Source organism: Lonchura striata, chromosome 17 (assembly GCF_046129695.1).
Source record: "Lonchura striata isolate bLonStr1 chromosome 17, bLonStr1.mat, whole genome shotgun sequence".
Taxonomy (NCBI): Eukaryota; Metazoa; Chordata; class Aves; order Passeriformes; family Estrildidae; genus Lonchura; species Lonchura striata.
The window spans coordinates 9,712,675-9,730,259 of record NC_134619.1 but is presented as its reverse complement, the minus strand read 5'-3'; the positions used below and the strand labels follow the sequence as shown (position 1 = coordinate 9,730,259).

Here is a 17,585-nt window from a genome sequence, read left to right as displayed (position 1 = left end):
AGGAGAGCTGCTGCTCCAGCCCAGGCAGAGAGGAGAAAACATCAACAGAAGGGATGTGAAAAGATTTGGGGTCTTCTCATTAACAAACATTTTACAGGCACCCATGTGTTTTCTGCAAAGTAGAGGTTTTCTGCAAGGTGACATACACATCTCCTGGATTAAATCTTGGCCCCTGTGAGGCATTTCAGCATTAAATTTAATGTCAAGGAGCTGTTTGCTTTTGCTTCTCAGCCTGGAAGTGGGTTTTCAAAGGGAACAGTGAGTTGTGATTTTCTTTTAAAAAAACCCCACTTGCACACCATCCTTGATCCTTTCCAGAACAGATAGGATTTTGGCAGCTGCAGAAATCATTCCCAGCATTTGTGAACCCCATGCCTCAGCCTCTTGTGCTGGAGCCCTTTCTTCTCTCTGCCTTCCCCTGCTGGGGGCCGGGCCATCCCTTGCAGCACCAGCAGATGGTGGCTGTTTCCACTGGCTGCTGGCCCTTTGGGTATTTGTTTTTCCAAGGGAGGTTAGGTGGAAAGAGCAGGATAACAGGATGCTGGGTTTTTTTTTCCTAATTGCTGTGGAGGAGACTGTTTCACCTCTGTCCAGGAGAGCTGCCCATGGCTGGGAGCAGCATTTTCAGCACTGAGGGCTGGCAGGGGAATGTTTCCATCCCCTGTGAGAAGGCTGGGCCTCTGGCCTGTTTGTCATGAAACCCTAAAAATTGTTCCATAGAAAAAATCAGTTTATTTTGTTTTCACTTTCTAGTCTGAAAATACTACTAAGCTGTTTATCCAAGGTCTGCAGCACTTTAAGATGATGAATAACACGCAATAAATAAAATCCTTCCATACCCTGTCCTCCTTCTGCAGCCAAGAGGGAAATGCTGGTCACAGCTCTGACAGGGCTTGCTCTTGTCACAGCAGCGAGCAGGGCTGTGATCCAGCACCTCCTGTGAAACAGTTCAGCATCACCAGAGCTGAGTGCCAGCTCCAGCGAGTCTCCAGGGATGGCTGCTGCTGGTTCTGCTCTTCCAGCCTCTCCTGCTCTTCTTTCCATGAGCTTTTTTGCAGTCTCATGCTCCCACCAAGGAGGGATTGCTGCTGGGCAGCCCTGGGGACTCTATGTGTCCTGTTGGGGACAACTGTTCCATGCTGTGGTTCCTGACATGTGAGGGTATCTCTGGCTGTACTCCTGGTCACTCCACACATTTCTCTGTCACCCAGGACCCCATAGCTGTGACCCCCTGCCCGGGGGGGGGGGGGTCACACAGCACCCCGCACATGACTATGGATGCTGGGTGTGTTGGAGAAGGGAAAGGGCAGAATCTCCTCCCCAGAACACTCACTGTGAGCCCCCAGGGTAACTTCACCTGCCCAGAGAGGCAGAGGTGCAGGGGAGATCCTTGTGTGTGGTGCTCAGTGTGTGTTGCTGACTGTACAGCTGTGAGGGAAGGGGAGGCTGGGGCCGTTTCTCAGCCTTTTTTTTCCTTCTTTTTCTTTTTCTGTTCTGCCAGTAAGTGGCAGGACACTGCAAAGTCCTTGGATGGGATGGTGCTGGCCTTGGGCACGGCACAGGAGCAGGGCCAGGTCTGCTGTGGCCGTGTGTGTGTCCCCAGGGCTCTGAGCCCAGGAACAAGGACAAGGGCTCTCTGTGTCCAGCCCTGCTCTCTGCAGCGCCTGACACCAGCTGCTTTCTCCTCTCCGTGGAGCTCTCTCCATCCCTCCTCCTTCCTGTGCTGCTTGAGATCACCCTGCTTTCAGGGAAGAGGGTAAAAAAGATGTCACATGTGAATGCCACCGTGCACCTGTGCAGGACATCTTCCCTGGTATTTTTATATTTGCACCCCAAAGCCATAAGGATTTCCAGACTTTTCCTGTGCTTTGTGGGATGGGGGAGCATCCTGTAGGATCCTGTGTTCCCATGTGCTCAGTGGGGGACAGAAGCACCATCTGTGATTGCAGGGGTGGACTCCCAGGACTTGCTTTTAAGGCAGGAGCTGCCAGAAAATGATTGGACACAGACCCCTCAGCTTCTAAATCCTGCAGATGGGAGGCATCCTCATTCTTCCTTGCTGCAGGCCTGGTGCCCCATGTGGGGACAGCTCCGGAACAGGCAAGGGCAGCCTCGAGCTCCTTCCTGCCTGTCTCTGCCTGCTGGGGTGTGGGATCCTGCTCAGGGCTGGCACTGGAGCTTTCCCTGGTCTGGGAACCAGCACCTTTGGTTAGCTGAGTCCTAACCACTTAGAGGGCATGTCCTCCTCCAGCAGGCCAGGGAGTGGGTGTTGGAAGGGAGTTGTTCACCCAGCATCCATGTTGGGGCAGAGATACTTGGAAAATGCTTCTTCCTGGTCGCTCATTTAAAGCAGTGGGTGCTGCCTGTCAGCTGTGGCATCAGTTCAGTTGGGCAGAGGGTGCTGGGCTCTCTCTGCTCTGTCAGGAGTTGCAGGAGCAGTGTTTGCAGTCCCCACTGACATCCCCATCTCTCTCTGCTCCCACATCTTGCCCGCTGTTCCCAGCCTCAGCATCGCTCTGGGGTCACGCGTCCATCCTCGTGTCACAGCTGATTTCCCTTTGGGCACGGCCTCTCTGTGCATGTTCCAGCCCCAGGGAGAGACCCCCTCCATCCCAGACCTCCTCAACATGTCTCCCCTCTTTCCCAGGATCTCTGCCAAGGATCTGAAGAACATGCTGTCCCAGGTCAACTACCGGGTCCCCAACATGAGGTTCCTGCGGGAGAGACTCACGGTGAGCGTGGACCCCTCTGCCCTCCCCCTCAGCACCAGGGACCCTCAGCAGCCCATTGCCTGCCTCTGAGCAAAACCTGCTGCTGGTTAAACTCCCAGGGAGTGTTTGCATACTGCAGAGCCTCCCAGCCTTTCCTGGGAGGGCCCCCACCCACGGTGGTGACTGAAGAGGTGCCAGCTCCCACTGGGTGCCGCACCCTGGCCCATTTGTGGCCAGCACTCTCTCCTTACCCCACCCTGCCTCCCACACTCCCCTCATTGCTCCTGGCTCCAGTCATGGGCTGGTGCTGGTGGGGTAGATTGCAGACCAGCTGCCAGCTCCTGTACCCTGGCTCTGGCACCCACTGCCAGCAAGTGATGCTCTGCCAGCATCACCACTGACCCGGGGATGAAGGGTCATCTCCTTCCTACCAGCACAGAACTCCAAGGCCAAAGAGTGGTGTATCCAAAGGAAGCACACACTTTGGCTCTTGCAGTTTCCAGATGCTTCAGATATTCTGGGCAAACAAAAAATCAAATTATCCTTTTTTAAGTATTCAGTAAGTGGTGGCATTTATCAATGTGTGGGTTGCCTTCATGAGGGTGAGCTTGGGGAATTGTGAAACTCATTTTAGATGTGCCTGTGCCCTGGGCACTGCAGGGTCCCGCTGGCCCTGGCAGAGACTGTGGCAGATTTGTTAAGATGGGAAAAACCCTCTAAAATCATTGAGTCCAACCATTGAGTCTAGCACTGCCATGTCTACTAAACCATATCCCAAGTGGAACATGTTTTTTGAGCACCTGCAGGGATGGTGACTCCACCACTGCCTGGGTCACCTGTTCCAATGCCTGACCACTGTTTCCATGAATTTTTCAAAATCTCCAATCTAATCCTCCCCTGGCACAACTTGAAGCCATTGTGCAGGAAGCAAAGTCTGAACAGGTTTTGGCCTTTTTTCTCCCCCTTCTTTCCCCTGGGATACTGGTGGGAAGAGACATTCCTTAAGCCATGCAGAGTTACCTGTGGCCTCTGTAAAACCTCTGGGTTTATTTGTTTTTCAGGATGTGGAGCAGAGGAACGGGGACATCACGTACGGGCAGTTTGCACAGCTCTACCGCAGCCTGATGTTCAGCGCCCAGAAAACCGTAAGAGCTGAATTCTCCAGGGGAGGAGAGGGAAGGGAGAAACCATATTTGTTACTGGGCATTCCCAATTAATTGACTTTTTAACCCTGCTGCCCTCAGGGTGAGCTCTTCTCTTGGGAGTAAAGAAGTTACTGAGTGCAAACCTAATGCTTGTGCTTCTTCTTTTGCAGATGGATGTCCCGTTCTTGGAAAGGTGGATAATTCTCTGTGTTTTCTGTAGAAGGGACTGTTCTCTTTTGCTCCATAACATGCTTTGGGGCCTGCAGCAGCATGTTGGGATGAGGGATGTTGCACTCTTCCTGCTCCTGTGCTGCCTGTGGTTCTGTGCTCTGAAAAAGCATCATTGCTGTAGGCACTTTAGCCTGGGGCAGGGAGGGCTCTCTCCCCCCCAGACATCCCAGTGAGATCCAGCTCAGGTCAGTTGGTTGATGTGAAGTGATCAGACCTCGAGCCATCTCCCAGGGATTATGCTTGTGCTGGCTGCAGAGCCTTCCCCACCCAGGCAGTGCCTCTGGTGCCATTGCCAGCTGTGCCCTTCCCTGCCCTCTGCTCACCTTGGCTGTGATAGAAAGAGCTTGAATTTAGACACAGGAGCTAAAGAGTGAAAGACTTACTGACTTGTCCAGGTAATTCCCAATGGTTTCCTTCCTTTTTTTTTTCCTATAACCATAGAAAAGAGATGTCAGGACCCTGAGCAGACCATCTGGCTCATCCCTCTGCCAGCTCTGCCCAGTCCACTTTGGATTTTGTGGTGTTAGTGCCCAGCATGGCCCTTGGCTGTCCATTGTGACTTACAGCAGTCATGCACCAGTCTTTCGAGATTATCAGCTACAAACAGTTCCCTTCTTCAGTCCCTGTGTCTTGTCTCCATGAGCCCATGTTCTCTGCATACCTGTAGGTCTGTGCTGTCTGCAGTCACCCCTTAACTGCCCTGCACCTATTTAGTTCTTTACACTCAGGTTCAAACCACACCCTCTATTTTTTTTTTTTTTTCACTAATCCATCCCTCTAATGGTTTTTGCTTCCCTTCACCAGAATTTAATGTTATCACGCCCTTGTCAGTGTGAACCCTGGAGTAGTCCCTGGTTCTGAGGTGTGGACATGTGTTTGCTCTGCTCAGCTCTCTGCTGATCCCACTCTGCTCCTGCAGTGCTGCATGCTCAGGGCACATCTGGCTGCACTGCCAGGGAGGTGGCAGATGGCATCTCAGTGATGTGCTGCACTGGTGACTGAAACTTCTCTCTCTCTCTGCTTGTCAGGGGTGTAGAAAGGTCTGAGCACTTCAGGGTGTCGCTGCTGGAGCTGCAGAAGTTTTTGCTGGAGTACCAGAGGGTGAGCTCAGCACAGGCAGTGGGAGGGACAGTGGGGTAGGCACTGGTGATGTTAGGGGTCCAGTGCTCCGAGGGCAGCCTTGCTGTGGGGCTGGGATGGTTGGGCTGAGGACTGCTCTGCCTGGCACAGCTCATCCTTCTGGAGCAGGAGCAGTTGTAGGGGAGGTGCTGGGGAGGGCAAACCTGAACTGGGCACCATGGCCAGAAAAGGAACCAGGAGTTCTGTGAGGAGTGGGGGTCCCAGGAGGCAGGAACTGATCAGTGGAGGCTGACCCAGTCCCCGTGACCTCAGCTGGTTACCAAAGGTTTGCTGCAGCCAAGAAGTCGTGTCCATCCTGTTGTCCAGGAGGTGTCAGCAGTTCCTGAGGAGCAGCTGGTGGATTCAGCTGCTGATTCTTCAATTTAAAAGCAATCTTGGGTCACTCAGCAAGCACGGCATGCATGTGCAGACACACATGCAGGCACCAGCAGTGCATTTGTGAGCAGCACAGACCCCCTGGCTCTTGCCAGGTTCCTGTCTCATTGCTGGTCTCCTCCAGGAGGGCAGGGCTGGCTGGCAGAAGCACTGCCATGGCTTGTGGCTCCTGATCTGCCCTGTCCCCACTGCCACCTCCCTGCCTGCGGTCTGCAGCCAGCAGGGAGTTAACCAGTGGGGAGATGCAGTGTTTTGGTGGCTAATGAAAGAAACTCGGGGTGAGAGAGCCAAAGGAAGCTGGGTTGGCTTCTGCTGCTGAAGGAGGAGGGATGGCAGATGTTGTTCAAAGGAGCTATCAGAGAGAAAAATGCATGGCATTGAGAAAATGAAGCCCACTCAGAAGAAGGGCACATTTCCTCCTTGTGTGCTATGCAGCATTTGTGCTGACAGCTGAGTTCCTGGCAGAGATGGCCTTGCATCAAAAACCACCTCCTTAATGGTTAAAGCTTCAAACTGGATGAGCTGCATGTGGTTTGCAGTAATACATTCTGAAATGGCTTCTTTTATGTCTCCCCTGGGCTTTGCAGGAGCTCTGGGCTGCAGATACCCTTCAGGTACAGGAATTCATGTTCAACTTCCTGAGAGACCCTTTGAGGGAGATTGACGAGCCTTATTTCTCCCTGGACGAAGTAAGACACCTTGAAGGTGGCATGTGTGGTTGTGGGGTGATGCAGGGGATGACATCCCTGGTGTGATGTGTGCTGTGGTGGGACAGCTCTGCTGTCTGTGCCTTTGCTGCAGGGTGGGGGTGCTGGAAGGGTCACAGCTCCTGGGAGATGGATGTGGTTGGCAAAGGGAATGGCCTCTGGGCTGTCCTTTAGTGCTGAGTATGTGCAGCTGGGAGTACTCACCAGGCAGTTCATCTGGAGGAGGAGAGGGGCTGCCTTTGGTTTAAGGCTGCCTTGGGGTATGTAAGGATCTCTTCAAAGCAAGAAGAGCTGAATAAAGAATAAAAACGGCTAGAGATGACCATGTCACTGGCACTCTGGACTAAGCCAAAGTCCTTGACCCACATGGCCTTAGTAAGCTATTGCCTACCATGTGAGCTGCAAAATAAAATGCAGAGCCATTAATCTGTCTCTAGCTGGGTCAAAGGGTCTGGCACAGAGATGTCTGGCAGAGCTCAGTGGGTAGGTGGCAGTGCCCAAGCTGTGGTCACTCAGGTAGCTGGTGTGCTGTGGGCAGCCCTGGTCAGTCTGAGCTGGATGTCTGCTGGCACAGAATGGGAGATGTGTGTGAAGTTAAACCACAGCAGCTGGCTCCTCTGCATCATTAACTTGTTTCTGTTTCTTCCTGAGCAGTTTCTCACCTTCCTGTTTTCCAAAGAGAACAGCATCTGGAACTCACAACTGGACATGGTGTGTCTGGAGAACATGAACAACCCTCTCTCCCATTACTGGATCTCCTCCTCACATAACACGTAAGGAGAAGGGGAGAACTCCAACCAGCTGCTCTCTGCATCCTTTTCTCATGCTAGGGTGGGAGTATCCTGATTTTGCCTGATTCCAGTGATGTGTCAAGTAGACTTTTCCAAACCAAGGCCAGTACATCAGAGACCTTCCTCTTGGTGCCGCACTCCTCCCTTCTGTCATTTAGCCATAAATGTTTTGCTCAGACATTGTCAGCAGCACACATTTGCAGAGGCCTTCAGGTGCTTTCACATCCTGAGCTGTTGCTCTGGTAATTTCTCACCATTAGCAGTGTCGTTCTCCAGAGCCTCTCAGGACAGATGTGATAAACCCTGTCAGGCTGAAATTGGCCATTTTCCTCTCTCTGCTGCTAGAATAATTTTGCAGGAACTGCTTTCTGTGCAGACAGGCTCTGTCTGTGCTCTGTGTTCATGTTAACCCAAATCTAAAGGACTGAGAGCCTAAGCCAGCTGAGCAGCCCTGAGGGCAGGCAGTGAGATCCTGGTCTAACTCTGCTCTCAGGCTGCAGGGGGCTCTTTGTGGCACCAGTGCTGATGTTGCTGTCTGAGGTTTATCTCAGGACCTCAGAGGAGTGCTGGCAGCCCCTTGCAGCGGGGCAGAGCTGAACCCCTCGCCCGGGGAAAGTGGCAGGTGTGGAGAAGCACCACTCCTGCCATTCCCGTGGGGCAGAGGCAGGTCCACAGCGTCCCAGCAGACAGCTGTGCCCACGGTGGGCTTGTCCCTGTGCTGATGTGTTGTCTCACCTGGAAGGTACCTGACGGGGGATCAGTTCTCGAGCGAGTCCTCGCTGGAGGCCTACGCCCGCTGCCTGCGCATGGGCTGCCGCTGCATCGAACGTGAGTACCAGGAGTGGCCCCTCTGTCTGTCATCACAGCACTTGTGGTGCTCAGGGGAGGCTTTGCAAGGAAGGCAGAGCTGAAGGTTGCTGTGGCCAGTAGCAACGTTAACACCATGATGTGCAGAAGGAGCTGAGGTCGTTCGCTTTGCGGGACCGAGTGATCTGTGCCCAAGGTTTTGGTCCCACAGAAGGATCTGGGGTTTCACTGATCACCTCACTCCTTTATTGCCTTCCAGGACATTTCCCAGTAGCACCTGGCTCAGTGCACCTCATGTCCATGTCCTGTCTCTATTCCAGCCTTTGGGCTAAGTTTCCCCTGTGGTCTCTTCCAGTGGATTGCTGGGACGGCCCCGATGGGATGCCGGTCATCTACCACGGACACACCTTAACCACCAAGATCAAGTTCTCTGATGTCTTGGTCACTATCAAGGAGCACGCCTTTGTCACCTCTGAGTGAGTACAGCAGGACTTCAGCCAGCAGAGCAGAGAGAGGGTGGAGCCAAGGCTGTAGCAAAGTGAAGCTCACTTTATCCAGAGGTGCAGCACAAGGCCTGGATGTGGTGGGAAGAAAGTGTGTCATGTCTGCCAGCCAAAGGGAGATTGTCCTCAGAAAAATGTTGTGGGAGGAGGGCTTTAGGTAAACCCCAGTAGTTTGCCAGTCCTTTTCCACCCTGTGTACTCCTGAAGGGTGGCTACAGGCAGCACAGATAGCTGTTGATGTGACCTGCTCCTGGAGGGCATAGAGGCCAGGCTTTTAGACAGAGGTCAGAAGTCCTTGGTTCCATCCAGATCCCATGCTGGGTTTGATGGCTCTGCTCCTTTTCCCAGCTTCCCTGTCATTCTGTCCATTGAGGACCACTGCAGCATTGCTCAGCAGAGGAACATGGCTCAGAATTTCAAGAAGGTTTTTGGAGACATGCTCTTGACCAAGCCAGTCGATATTTCTGCTGATGGCCTTCCATCTCCAAACCAGCTCAAGAGGAAGATTCTCATCAAGGTGAATTCCCTTGCCCAGCAAGGCTCCTAAGTGAGAGAAGGGGGTGAGGGTATGGGACTGAAGGCAGCTGCCCTTGGATTGTTGGCAGTGTAGGGATGGAAGTGGAGACCTGATGCTAAGAACAACTGGATACAAAAACGCTCTCTCACTTCAGAGAATCTGCTGGGAAAAGAGCTCAGCAGCTGGGTGCTGCTTTTCTTTGAGGGCATGGGGGGCACTGGTATTTCTGCTTCAGGAACCACCTTTGGGAAGAAGGGGTGGGACTTGAGTGCCATGTGATGATCCCTGTGGCATGGGTCTTGTTTATTCTAATCTGGAGGACTTCACTGCAGCAGACCTGGGCTTTTAGGGCTGTTCACCAGGAAATCTATGCTGCTTTTTGGGTGCCTGACCCCCTCTCTCATCCCACAGCACAAGAAGCTGGCGGAGGGCAGCGCTTACGAGGAGCTGCCCACGTCAGTGATGTACTCAGAGAATGACATCAGCAACTCCATCAAGAATGGGATCCTCTACCTGGAAGACCCCATCAATCATGTATGTCAGCCATGGTGCCCCTGTTCCTGCTCTGAAGGCTCTGTCAGTGATGTGGTGGCTCTGTCAGGTCCTGTGTGTGCTGGAAGGAAGGGCTGTGGTACAAATGATTGAGGAGGCTTTTGGTCTGTCTGGTCTCTCAGGTGTCCCTGAAGGCTGGGGGCATTTTATGCTGGCTCTCCCAGTGCTTTTCCCTAGGAATCTCCTGTGGGCCTTTGCTAGAGGCAGAAGGCTGAGCTAGAGGGAGCTCTGGGCCAAGGCACTGCAGTCTGTGATTTGTGCTGCAGGAATTGCTGGAGATGGCTGTGCTTCCAGCCCTGCCTCCTGCCAAGTGCCTGCATACCTGAGAAACCTGAGCAAGGGTTTATCTTTGTAAAGCACTGATGTTCATCACTGTGTGCCTTTACTCACAGCCCACCTTCAGCAGCTTTACTCTGCTGAGGGTCTGTCCGGCAAAGCCACATGCAAATGGAACAGGGTTTTTTTTAAAAACAGTAAAATTCAATGGTAAATCCACATAACCATCTCTGATATCTTGACATCAGATTGCCCCTGTGCTGAGTCCATACAGACTGGGTTTTTTTTTTTTTGTTTTGTTTTGTTTTGCATTTATTTGCTCTTCATTTGGTCATCTCCTTTTATTAAATGTTGGAGTGTTTGCAGTGTGATTTATCACATGCTGGGTTTTTTGCTACTGATAAATCCATGCCTCAGATCTGGGGGATGTCTTAGAAGCTCCTGTGACTCACTGGAATCAGTGTTGGTGGCTTTCCTTCACAAACCTGCTTGTCCCTCCCTGCTTGTACTGGTCAGGAGGAGATGATCCCATGGGTGGATGGTGGGCAGTTTGGTGATTCCCCAGGGGTCTCTTTGCCAGAATTAATTTCCTTGCAGGAGTGGAACCCACATTACTTTGTGCTGACCAGCAGCAAGATCTATTATTCTGGGGAGACCACCAGTGACCAAGGAAACGAGGATGAGGAAGAGCAAAAGGAGGTGAGGGCTCTCCTGTGGGACTGTGAGTTGTTCCCTGAGGAAAGGACTTTACTGCCCAAGGGGCTGAACATTGCCCTTGCCAGCTGACTTCAGGGGGAGATCCTGTGGTGGGAAGGATGGGAGCTGCTTCAGGAGCTCCCTGGTCCCAGCAAAGCAGATTCCATCATCGTGAGCCTGCCCTCAGTAACCCAAGGCGATGGCTTTTCCCCCCTGCCAGGTGAGCAACAGCACGGAGCTTCACTCCACGGAGAAGTGGTTCCACGGGAAGCTGGGAGCGGGCCGCGACGGGCGGCACATCGCGGAGCGGCTGCTGACGGAATACTGCATCGAGACAGGGGCCCCCGACGGCTCCTTCCTCGTCAGAGAGAGCGAGACCTTCGTGGGAGACTACACCCTCTCCTTCTGGTGAGGGCCCAGTGCCAGCCCACTGCCCTGTGTCGCTCTGGGGGTTGTTTCCTATTGATGTTTTCCTCAGTGGTGGGGTCCCATTCCTGCTGCCCTGCGAGCAGTCTCTGCCCTGTCTCTGTGCCCCAGCATCATGCCAACCATGCCAGCAGTCACTCTCCTGTGGGGCAGGAATGCCAGGTCAGGCTGGAGCTGTGCCTGAGGCAGGTGCAAAATCTCCCTGGCGAGCCTGGCTTACCCCCTCCACCCCTCCTTGTTCCCCAGGCGCAATGGGAAGGTGCAGCACTGCCGGATCCACTCGCGGCAGGACGCCGGCAGCCCCAAGTTCTTCCTGACGGACAACCTGGTGTTCGACAGCCTCTACGACCTCATCACCCACTACCAGGAGGTGCCACTGAGGTGCAACGAGTTTGAGATGAGGCTGACGGAGCCAGTGCCACAGACCAATGCCCACGAGAGCAAAGAGTGAGTGCACTTGTGTGTCCCCAGGCAGCCAGGACACTGTGGGAAGCTCTCCCAGGTCTCTCCTCAGCCATTCCTCCCTTGCTGGAGCTTTCTGGTCCCCACTTTCTCCCCATGGAGCTCTGTCACAGCAGCCGTGCTGGCCAGCTTCGTTGTTCATGGAGCTGAATGCCATGGAGGCTCAGTGCAGAGCACAGAGCTGCTGGGTTTGGTTGGGATGCCCTGCCACACCTCACCAAAGGCTCTGATTCTGCCTGCCCCATTGCAGTGCCTGTCTTCCTCTGGAGGATTCAAGGAGCCTTGTAGGGGCTGGAGGGGAAGCCAGGTGCTGTGGCAGGGGTGTGGGATGGGCTGGGTGTGTGTGAGCTGTGCACAACAATGTCTGTCCTGCCAGGTGGTACCACGCCAACCTCACGCGGGCCCAGGCCGAGCACATGCTGATGCGGGTGCCCCGCGATGGAGCCTTCCTGGTGCGCAAGAGGAGCGAGCCCAGCTCCTACGCCATCTCCTTCAGGTGTGGTCCTGGGACAGGGGGGGTGGGTGCTGGACGTGGAGCCAGGCTGCTGCAGTGTGTGAGAGAGCAGGACAGGTGCCATCAGCCAGCCTCGAGCTCTCCCAGAACTCCTGTTGCTGTGGGATGGCCCTTGAATACGTCCTTGAGAGCCTGCTCTTCCTCCCGGCTGTGCTCAGCCACCCCACCAGGGACACCTTTTCCTTGGTGTCTTTATTTTGGCGGAGACCCTCTCTTGCCAGGTGCTAAGTGGCTTCTCCCGGTGTTTCCTCCCTCCAGGGCAGAAGGGAAGATCAAGCACTGCCGGGTGCAGCAGGAGGGCCAGACCGTGCTGCTGGGCAACTCTGAATTCGAGAGCCTGGTGGACTTGATCAGCTACTACGAGAAGCACCCGCTGTACCGCAAGATGAAGCTGCGCTACCCCATCAACGAGGAGACCCTGGAGAAGATTGGGACAGCGGTGAGTGCAGGAGCCCAAGAATGATGGTCGTTTTTGAGCTGGTGCCTTGCGGTGGTGGTGTGTGAGCCATCTCTGTGCTTTGCAGCCCACACCTCTTGGGGCTTCCTGACACTGGAGTGGAGTTTGGTGCTGCCTCTCTGAGGCAGGCTTGGGCTGCTGTTGGCTGTCTGCAGCATCATCTTTGGTCTTGTGCCTTCCTGGGGCATTCTCCCACCTAGCCCAAGGTACGGAACCTTTTCTCCTGCAGTCATTGCTGTAACCAATGTCCCTTTGCTTCCCCAGGAGCCAGACTATGGAGCCCTGTACGAGGGACGCCACCCTGGGTTCTATGTGGAAGCCAACCCCATGCCCACCTTCAAGGTACACTCTCACTGTTTGGCACAAAACAAACTGCAGGGCTGGAGGGTTTAGCAAGGATCTTTTCATTTTCTAAGAGCTGTATTAGTTTGCACACCCATTTCTAGACCATGAAGAGAGAGACAGTGGAGGTTGAACCTCCAGGTTCCCAGGCTGGGCTGCCTCTTGTTCTGAGCTCTCCAAACTAAAGCCCCTCAGTGGCTCTTGGGACAGAGGGGAGTGCCTGTGTGGGGCCAAACCACACTTGTGAGCTCTGCTTTGGCGTAAATGGGGGCCTTGATTTGCTCTGCAAGGTGTCACTAGGGCCTGGCAGCAGGGCTGGATGCTGCCTGCCTGCACATGATGAGCCTCACAGCCCCCCAACAAGCACATCTGTGGTGGGAGGTGATCTCTCATCCTGTGGGCATTCCCTGCCAGCCTCATGGGACCCCTCCTCATTGCAGTGTGCAGTCAAAGCCTTGTTTGACTACAAGGCACAGAGGGAAGACGAGCTCACCTTCACCAAAAATGCCATCATCCAGAATGTGGAGAAGCAGGAAGGAGGCTGGTGAGTTGGTCCTGAGCCTCCCTTTTCCCTAGGGGATATGGTCAAACTATGCCGTCACCATCCACACAAAGGTGTGTCCACTCTAGGGGTGGGTCTGTCTGGGAATTACCCATGAGGGCACAGTTCCAAAGCCTCACAAACCCTGAAAGCAGATGATGGAAGAGCTGTTCCCCTCATCCCGACTCAGAACACTCTGGTGTCCTGTGCTGGGTGCTGACATTGTCCCTTCCCTCCCTTCCAGGTGGAGAGGAGATTATGGTGGCAAAAAGCAGCTGTGGTTCCCTTCCAACTATGTAGAGGAAATTACCAGTCCCACAAGCCTGGAGCCAGAGCGGGAGGTGAGTATGGCCATGAGCACAGCAAGGAGGGTTTGTGCCCCCCGAGCCTGGCTGCTCTGCCCACTGTTCCCAGCACCATCCTGCTGTGCTTCCTTCCCAGCAGCAGCTGGATGAGAACAGCCCCCTGGGAGACCTGCTCGGAGGGGTCCTGGACGTGCCCTCCTGCCAGATCGGTGAGTGCCAGGGAGGGAGCATTGCAAAGCCCCCTGAGGCTTCTCAGCCTCACTTACTGCTGCCTGGGCTCCGTGTGTTGCCTCCAGCGCCCAGAAATGGGAGTTCCCTGTAGCTGTGGAGTGCCAGGGTAGCCATGAGTCCCTTTGCCTGTCTTCTCCCTTCCTGCCTGTGAAGGGCTTGGCTCAGCACCTGCAGTGACCTTGTCCCCTGCTCCCTGTCCCACGCAGCCATCCGCCCCGAGGGGAAGAACAATCGCCTCTTCGTCTTCTCCATCAGCATGTCCTCGGTGTCACGCCTGTCCCTGGACGTGGCGGCCGACACGCACGAGGACCTGCTGGACTGGGTGAAGAAGATCCGGGAGGCAGCTCAGACAGCTGATGCCAGGGTGAGCCTGGGGAGCCCGTGGCAGGGGAGGAGGCAGCTCCTGCCAAGTGCTGGGTTTTCCAGGAGCCCAGGAGCAGGTTGGGGGTGGTGAGGTGACAGCCTGTGATGGCTGGCAGAGCTGTTGCAGAGATGGTAAAGCCAGAGAAATCTTGGACAACGTGGCAAAGGGTGGTGGCCATACAGCTTGAGAGGTTCAGGCTGGATATTTGGAAAAATTGGACAACTGGGTGAGTGCTCAGTAAGTGAGAGGTCTCCATCAGTGGAGGGTGCAAGGCTACAGATGCCCTCTGCTGGTACCAGTGCCAGTCTTGCTCTGGGCAGGATGTAGGACCTACCCAGCCCTACGTGTGTGATGTCCCCCATGCAGACCTGGCAGATCTGCTGGTGGTCCCCACAGTGTGGGCAGGAGCCACACCAAGCAGTGAGGGTCAGCTTGTGAGTTGGGTCATCCATCACCGCTGCTCCTACCTGGCCTGACACCTCTCTCACCCTCTCTTGGCAGCTCTCTGAAGGGAAGATGATGGAGAGGAGAAAGAAGATTGCTCTGGAGCTTTCAGAACTGGTGGTCTATTGCCGACCTGTGCCCTTTGATGAAGAGAGTGAGCATCTGCTGAGCTGGTGGCCCTCACAGGCAGTCACTGTGGCATTACGGACCCTGTGGTGTACCCCAAGGGGCTGCTTTGGCTAGATCTTAGCAGAGGCTAGGTGTCCAAATCCCCAGTTTACCTTGGAGTTCTGGGTGTAGCTCCAAAGGGTATCCCTTGGTTCCTGGGGTCTGTCAGCACACAGAGCAGCTGCTGAGGGACTGGGGCTGGGGGGAAGCATCATGCCTGCTCAGTGGGGGCTGCGTTGTTGCTCTCATTGGAGTTGGGTACTGGCAAACACCCACTGTGGCACAGCAGGGTCTGCACAGCCCTGGTGGCCAGGCCAGGGCTGAGAGGATGGCATCAGGAAGGAGCTGGGCTGGTTAAGTGTCAGCAAAGGGAGTGTGCTGCTGCCTCACACGGTGCTGTCCCCTCCAGAGATCGGCACAGAGAGGGCCTGTTACCGGGACATGTCCTCCTTTCCCGAGACCAAGGCGGAGAAGTACGTCAACAAGATCAAGGGCAAGAAGTTCCTGCAGTACAACCGCCTGCAGCTCTCCCGCATCTACCCCAAGGGCCAGCGCCTCGACTCCTCCAACTACGACCCCCTGCCCATGTGGATCTGTGGCAGCCAGCTGGTGGCACTCAACTTCCAGACCCCGGGTGAGGGCAGCAGGCAGGGAGGGTGGGCTGGCTCCTGGGGGTGTCCTGTGCCTCCTCTGAGCCTCCTGCTGAGCCCTGCTCCTGGCAAACAGGGGCTTGGAGGGGCTCTGCAGGCAGTGAGAGCTGGGTTAACATGCTCCAGAGGGCTGGATTGAGCCAAGGAGCTGCACTGAGCCTGGGGATTGTGCCATTATGAGAAAAAGATGAAATGGAGAGGAGGCAGGGGGTTCTCCCAGGTCCCTGGTGGTAAGCAGGGCAGGCAGGGAAGGTGCCAAAGGGGATGGTGCTGCCCCAGGCTGGGGACACCAGCTGGTTGCATGGTCTGAGTCCAGCTGGCTGCTCTTCTTGCCTTTCCCCAGCTTCCATTCCTGCTCCTGCCATGCAGTCCAGCCTTCCTTTCCCTGGCCTTTGCCAGATCCTGCTGTGAGCCTGCTCAGCTCACCGACACACCAGCAAAAAACCTGCCTCTTTGTTCCTGCTGGCTTTTTCATTCCTTCTGTGAATTCAAGCATCTCACAGGGTGTTTGGCAAACGCTACAGGCAGCGCACGGAAAGCTGAAAATAAGAGGAAAAGAGGGAGGTGACCCACGGAGCAGTGGGTAGTTGGGCAGATTGTGCATGAGAGAGTCACCTCATGGCCCTGACACTTGCACAGGCTGCAGTGGGGACACATTGCTCAGCACTGCCAAGGGGTGAGCCAGCTCCTCTTGCCAAGGGCTTCCTGAGAAGCATCAGTGATGGGGGTGATGATCCAGCTTGTGCACAGAGTATCCCTCATCTCCTGTATCTCCTACCTGTGCTCTCTAGACAAGCCCATGCAGATGAACCAGGCCTTGTTCATGTCCAGTGGCCAGTGTGGGTACGTCCTGCAGCCGACCAACATGAGGGATGACATCTTTGACCCCTTTGACAAGAGCACGTTGCGGGGCACAGAACCACTCTCCATCTCCATTGAGGTCAGTACCTCCTCCTGGTGTGGGGCAATGCAAGGTCAGACCCCAGTGGTTATAGCAGATTCGGGGTGGCAGGATGGTTTTTCTGGGCTCACAGAGGCTGCTGAGGGTGCCTGGGGAGGAGCAGCAGGAGCATCCCTGGATGCTCCCCGCAGGACTCCTCCTGTCCAGGTCCCAGTGCCAGCAGGTGGCATCCCCAACCTGCAGAGGTGGCATCCCTGTCCCCAGAGCCTGGCCGGGACTGCATCCACAGGCTAACAACACAAGAGCTGTGCTTTGTCCCCTCCTTGTCACTCGCTCCAGGCTCCATGTTTCCATTTCCCCTTGCTCATGGCCCCTTTTGGGAAGATGCTCGAGGTCAGGGCAAACTTTTCGGGCCATTTCTGTGTTGTGCAGCTGGTGATGGTAAGAGGAGGGGGGCTGAGGGTGGGAATAACAGAGGAGGGGTTGTGGATGCTTAATGAGTTTTTTTCTACTTCCCTAATGGTGCAACTGAGGCTGGATTGTTCCTGTGCTAGCTCTGACCTGCACAGCAGAGGCTCTGCAGGGACATGGGAGAGCTCACCAGGCAAAGCTTTGGAGGGCTGTGCCAAAGCAGCTGGCTCTCATGTTTGGACCAGCAGCCTGTACAGGCATTCCCTGTGGTCTCAGAACCAAGCTAGGGTCAACAGTCTCCTTTGCCAGTCTCTTCAGCTTGTGTAAACCTTGGGGAGGATGCAGTGGAGATCCTGCCTTCAGGTGCTCACAGGTTTCCTCTGCAGCCACTTCTGTTTTGGAGTGATCCCACCTAAAAAAGCCACAGCCCTTCTCCAAGAGGACACCCTATTATGTACCCTCTGCACTACTGACCCCATGCCCACTGTCTCCCTAAAAATTCCCTGCCCCATCTGTTTTCCCAAGCTCTTCCTGCATCTCAGGACGCGGCTGCCACCCCCAAGTGTCAAGAGTCATTGTGCCATAGCCAGTCACTGTTGCCTTTAAGAGACAGGCTCAGCCTCTCGTTGTCTGGCAGAACTGCCTGCTGTCCCCACCAAAGCCAGCTTTCATGGATGGAGAAGCCATCTCGAGCCCAGCATGACTCAAAGCACATGATCCAGTGCTGGCAGCAGGTCCTTCCCCTGCAGCAGCAGCGTGCCGACAGCACGCTGGAGCGACATATGGCCACGGGCAGGAGGGAGCTGCACTGCTTTCTGCTGCAGCTTGTCAGCCGAGGGCAGCACAGACTGTGCTGCAGGCACGAGGCACAGCAGTGCTGGAGAGCAGCTCCTTTTCCTCCTTGCACCAAGGCAGGAG

General features: G+C 54.9%; 1 protein-coding gene across 2 annotated transcripts in view; it reads left to right on the top strand.

Moving 5' to 3' along the window:
• PLCG1 (phospholipase C gamma 1) overlaps nucleotides 1-17,585 on the top strand; it is a 40,798-nt gene that overhangs the window by 19,985 nt on the left and 3,228 nt on the right. For both annotated transcript variants that reach the window (XM_021527852.2, XM_021527851.2), the window contains exons 5-27: nucleotides 2,648-2,732; nucleotides 3,773-3,856; nucleotides 4,027-4,049; nucleotides 5,116-5,188; nucleotides 6,190-6,291; nucleotides 6,964-7,082; nucleotides 7,843-7,928; nucleotides 8,263-8,383; nucleotides 8,759-8,927; nucleotides 9,339-9,461; nucleotides 10,353-10,454; nucleotides 10,672-10,859; nucleotides 11,124-11,324; nucleotides 11,716-11,835; nucleotides 12,112-12,292; nucleotides 12,575-12,652; nucleotides 13,093-13,196; nucleotides 13,438-13,534; nucleotides 13,638-13,707; nucleotides 13,936-14,093; nucleotides 14,595-14,691; nucleotides 15,115-15,339; nucleotides 16,147-16,295. In XM_021527852.2, the coding sequence (XP_021383527.1) occupies nucleotides 2,648-2,732; nucleotides 3,773-3,856; nucleotides 4,027-4,049; nucleotides 5,116-5,188; nucleotides 6,190-6,291; nucleotides 6,964-7,082; nucleotides 7,843-7,928; nucleotides 8,263-8,383; nucleotides 8,759-8,927; nucleotides 9,339-9,461; nucleotides 10,353-10,454; nucleotides 10,672-10,859; nucleotides 11,124-11,324; nucleotides 11,716-11,835; nucleotides 12,112-12,292; nucleotides 12,575-12,652; nucleotides 13,093-13,196; nucleotides 13,438-13,534; nucleotides 13,638-13,707; nucleotides 13,936-14,093; nucleotides 14,595-14,691; nucleotides 15,115-15,339; nucleotides 16,147-16,295 (2,755 nt within the window). The remainder of the gene's footprint in view (nucleotides 1-2,647; nucleotides 2,733-3,772; nucleotides 3,857-4,026; nucleotides 4,050-5,115; nucleotides 5,189-6,189; nucleotides 6,292-6,963; nucleotides 7,083-7,842; nucleotides 7,929-8,262; nucleotides 8,384-8,758; nucleotides 8,928-9,338; nucleotides 9,462-10,352; nucleotides 10,455-10,671; nucleotides 10,860-11,123; nucleotides 11,325-11,715; nucleotides 11,836-12,111; nucleotides 12,293-12,574; nucleotides 12,653-13,092; nucleotides 13,197-13,437; nucleotides 13,535-13,637; nucleotides 13,708-13,935; nucleotides 14,094-14,594; nucleotides 14,692-15,114; nucleotides 15,340-16,146; nucleotides 16,296-17,585) is intronic.